This window comes from Brassica oleracea, unplaced genomic scaffold (genome assembly GCF_000695525.1).
Source record: "Brassica oleracea var. oleracea cultivar TO1000 unplaced genomic scaffold, BOL UnpScaffold00418, whole genome shotgun sequence".
In the NCBI taxonomy this organism is placed as follows: Eukaryota; Viridiplantae; Streptophyta; class Magnoliopsida; order Brassicales; family Brassicaceae; genus Brassica; species Brassica oleracea.
In genome coordinates this window covers 231718-235798 of record NW_013617416.1, presented here as the reverse complement: position 1 = coordinate 235798, position 4081 = coordinate 231718, and the positions used below count along the sequence as shown (strand labels likewise).

Genomic DNA, 4081 nt, shown 5'->3' with positions numbered 1-4081 from the left:
CAACTGAAGCTACTATATATATATGGCGTCAAGATTCTCAAGAGAAATTACATATATTTTTTGAACGGAGAAAGTCATCTCAAGGGACCCAGAGGAGTCGGAGAGCGTCGACGGCGTCGTCTTCTTCCGCATACAGTGGCAATTGAAAAAACTCAGATCTTTGATTGCCGTTAAAATCCCAGTTACGACCTTGAGAGAATAATGTTTTCAAATATTGTTTTCTTATATGTTTCTCAGGAATTACAGAAGTTTGTTTTTGGCAAAATAGGTGGATTAGAAACATATGATTTTAATAGATCAGAGTTAGAATTTCTGTTTTTTTTATGGCCTCATCTCTTGAGAATCATCGTCACAATTCCAATAGCATTCAATATTTTTCTTCAGAATAATAGCTAACTCATCTGTTCTACATATTTGTAAGCTAAAATGACTAAGATAGCACTAAAAAAGTTTTTGTCACAAATATAGCATCTAAGAATAAAAATGACCAAAATAGCACTTAATGTTTTATCGAAAGAGATAAATATACACTTATACCCCAATGGTAAATTTATTTAGACATTAGGGTTTAGAGTTAAGGGGTGAGGTTTAGGATTTAGGGTTTAGGGTTTAAGGTTTAGAGTTTAGAGTTTAGGGTTTAGAGTTTAGCGGTGGCGTTTAGGGTTTAGGGTTTACAGTTAAGGGGTGGGGTTTAGGTTTAGGGTTTTGGGCTTAGGGTTTAGAGTTTAGGTTTTAGGGTTTAGGGTTTAGAGTTTAGGTTTTAGGTTTTAGGGTTTAGAGCTGGAGACTGGGTTTTGGGATAAGATTTCAAATTTTGAAAAAAAAAAAAAATTTCAAAAGATAAAATGCTATTTTGATCATTTTAGTTTTTGAAGGTTATTTTTGTGACATAAACTTATAAATTAGAAAGTTTATTTTGGAGATTTGCCTTATTTGTAAATACGAAGATATGAAATTTAATCTGTTTTTTTTTTCAGGCTTTCCATGGATAAGGTGATAGCTTTAAGGGTATATGATATTTTGATGTTTGGATGGTTTTCATGAGGAAATCGATGATATGTGTTTCACTTGAAGTTAATCGCGGAAAGGCTTTCCGAAGAAGAGGTTCACAATCTTAGAGAAGCCTTCAAGATTGTAGACAATGAGAAGAGCGAGAGAGTTACTTATAAAGCGTTCTTGGAAGATTCGACACCAATCTTGACAACTTGGATATCAACAGACTGCCACAATGCTTGGATCCCTAGCTATAACAGGTCTGACTCCTTAAACATATCCCATCAAAGTTTTGATTTTGTTTCTTACCCTCTGTCTTATGATCTAATTTTTTTAATACAATCTGATTTGAACAATGGATTCTACTTCTAACATCTTTCTCATAGGTGTTTTGATGATTTTAGCATGTTGTTGCTTAGTTTTTTTTTTTTTAATTTGGTCTATAGCATCTTCTTCTGTGTTCATAAGCCAAAACTTTGACTTTATGTGATTTCTTTTTGTTTTCACGTTCTTTTCAGTATGTACATATGGGAAATTGAATTTGGAGTTTGAGGTTTGAATGATAGGTGTCTGCATTCAGCTTGGCTTTGAGGACCAATCAGACACTGTCACGCTTTTGTGTAATTTCTTCATCAAGATGTCACACTGTCACACATATATCAAACTAAACATTAAACTTGGTGGAGACTTGATGGGTGTAGACAAGCTCCTCCTAGACTCTAAGGTTGTTCCATTCTTCGATGAGGGAGAGAAAGCTGTGTGTTTAATGGCAGCGACTCAGTCTCATTTATTGGTGAACATCTCTCACTGTCTCTCCTCCGGACGGTTGTTTATCAGTCTCCTCTATACCCTAATGCTTGGTCTGCTCCTTTCCTCTTCTTTGCTGATTGTCTATTCTCACTTCATACGAGGTTGTTTCTGAGTTTTAGAGGTGTTTGTAAAATTTAGTTTCATTGGATACCCAATTGTGTAGTTTGCCCATATGGTATGCTCTCAACTCTCTTCATAATTCTCAATAAAAACACAATGATGGTTGAAGAGAAGTAGCCTTTCATCTTATGTTCTTTTAGAATGCAGTAAAGATCTGATAGTTTTCAGTGAATTTTCTTTATTGCTATTGTTTTTCTTTTCTTTAGTTTTGTTGTTATCTTTTAGATTGGAAAGAGAGCTTGGTCATTCTTTTCGTGCTGCTTTCTATTTACTGATGTTCACTTTATGCTAGGAATTGGCTGAGCCATCTATAAAAAGTGCCTTCGGTTTGTGAGTGCAACAAGGGATGAGACGTGTAGTTAATTAACCAATTTTTTTCTTTTTACTGGAAGACATTGGCATTAGGTATTACATTATTGTTAAATCCAGTTTGTATGTTTTTAAAGCTTTTGGTTAGTGTACTCACGTTGGATCTTTTGAGGACTGTACACTAATGACCAGTTGGGATTATAGCAGCTCTTATTTGATTAAGGACATTGAGGACGGATTAGTATTACAAAAATAAATGTCTCTTTAGACAAGTGATTTTGTTCTGACTAGGGTCATACTAATGCAATATTCTCATTGTAGAATAATGGACCAGATTGAAGATTTTAGTCAGAACAGAAAGAGAGATGGAGGATACTTTAATGCTGATGGGAACTTTGTATAATATGTTAGCATTGGGCCTTTTATATTTGTTTTTGTTCATGCTTCACCTCATATTTGTTGATGGCTTTACTCTGGGTTTATTTCAACAAGTTGAGGATGAAATGAATAAATGTTTCCTTTTTTGACAAAAGTATAAATCTTTACTTTAAAGATCATTAATTTTAAAGAAAGGGGAAACTATGATCTCAAAATTGCAATGAATGTCAGATAAAAAGAGAAGATCAATGACAATATAAAACCAAATAAAAAGCTCAAAAAGATAGTGTTTAAAAGCGTTCAGATTAGATGGAGCCACCGCGAATGATCCAAGACTCACTAAAAAGATATTATTCCAAAACAAATTGGGTTATGCAAGTGAAGAAATTGACTAACAGACTTGGTTTGAAAAAATTAACCTATATCCATTCAATAATACACACAACAATAAATTGAAACTGTAAATTAATTTTTAACAAATAAAATAATTCGTTTGAACCATGTGTTCACCAAGGTTGAGACCTCATAAGAAAGTAAGAAACGTTTATATATTTACTAACGTAATCTTTCACTTTTTATTCTTTTCGCAAAAGTAAAATAAAGTTTAAAAATAGAGTTTAACAAAAACACTAATCCTTCAAATCACAAAAAAACTAAAAAATAGAAATAAAAATAACAAAATTGAATAATAAATATATTTTAAAATAATTTTTAAAAATTAAGAATACACTAAATATTATTTTCTTTTATTTCCCGCCCGTAGGGCGGACCTACCCAAGTAACTATATAAATAGAGTTGACCATGTTGGAAGATGTCATGTTCTTTAGAAATTAAGAGCCAAAATGGAAAAAAATATCATTTACGAATCTTTCTTAATGCCAATTGTAAAATGTGTTTTGGTATACATGCAAAGATATGGATAGATTCTTACATATGACTGAGGCGTTGAACATGTAATGGTGCGTTGGCATCAATCATAGTATGCACTATCCATTAAGCAAAAATAGATCGATCTTTTTTCCAATACGACTCCTTCCATGTTCAACTTCACGTTGAAGCTTCTGAGACTATTACACGCGTTTTGATCATCTTCTTTCATAACCATTTCAAGATCAGTTGCGGCGACTCCATAATCATACATCGTGAGTGAAGAGAAGCCACAACCGACGACGAGGATACAGTGAGAGGATGGAACCAGGCTGACGAGCTCGTCGGTGGCGCGTTGAACGGCAGGGATAGAGAGTGGCGGCTTGGTGAGGAGAGAGGAGGAGGTGGGGGTGATGTGGAGAAGAGAGCGGTGGCTCGGTGAGGAGGAGCTGGGGTGATACGGAGAAGAGAGCGGTGGCTCGGTGAGGAGGAATTGCAAAAGGAGAGCACACTACTACAACCAAAGTCTCGACTCTCTCTGCCTGTATGTTGTTCATATATGTATTCATAATATATTAATTTATTTATTTTCAAGTATCTTCA

At 34.4% G+C, this 4081-nt stretch overlaps 1 protein-coding gene across 3 annotated transcripts; it reads left to right on the top strand.

The window, feature by feature from the left end:
• Positions 1 to 958: 958 nt before the first annotated feature.
• LOC106319599 lies at positions 959 to 2786 on the top strand. 3 transcript variants are annotated; one of them, XM_013757984.1, is made up of 3 exons: positions 959 to 1253; positions 1560 to 1853; positions 2554 to 2786. In XM_013757984.1, exons 1-3 carry the CDS (start codon positions 1229 to 1231, stop codon positions 2556 to 2558), a joined length of 324 nt encoding a protein of 107 aa, XP_013613438.1. In that variant the 5' UTR covers positions 959 to 1228; the 3' UTR covers positions 2559 to 2786. The 3 variants fall into 3 exon arrangements, 2 of the variants coding, with proteins under 2 accessions (XP_013613438.1, XP_013613437.1); XM_013757983.1 differs by having other exon boundaries at positions 2216 to 2786; XR_001265507.1 differs by having other exon boundaries at positions 961 to 1253; positions 1512 to 2786.
• The last annotated feature ends 1295 nt before the right edge of the window (positions 2787 to 4081 follow it).

Excerpts from the sequence above, each read along its gene's own strand:
- LOC106319599 (XM_013757983.1), top strand. The coding sequence starts at position 1,229 with ATGCTTGGATCCCTAGCTATAACAG. Across the intron at positions 1,254-1,559 it reads TGGATCCCTAGCTATAACAG|GTGTCTGCATTCAGCTTGGC; the intron begins GTCTGACTCCTT and ends TTTGAATGATAG.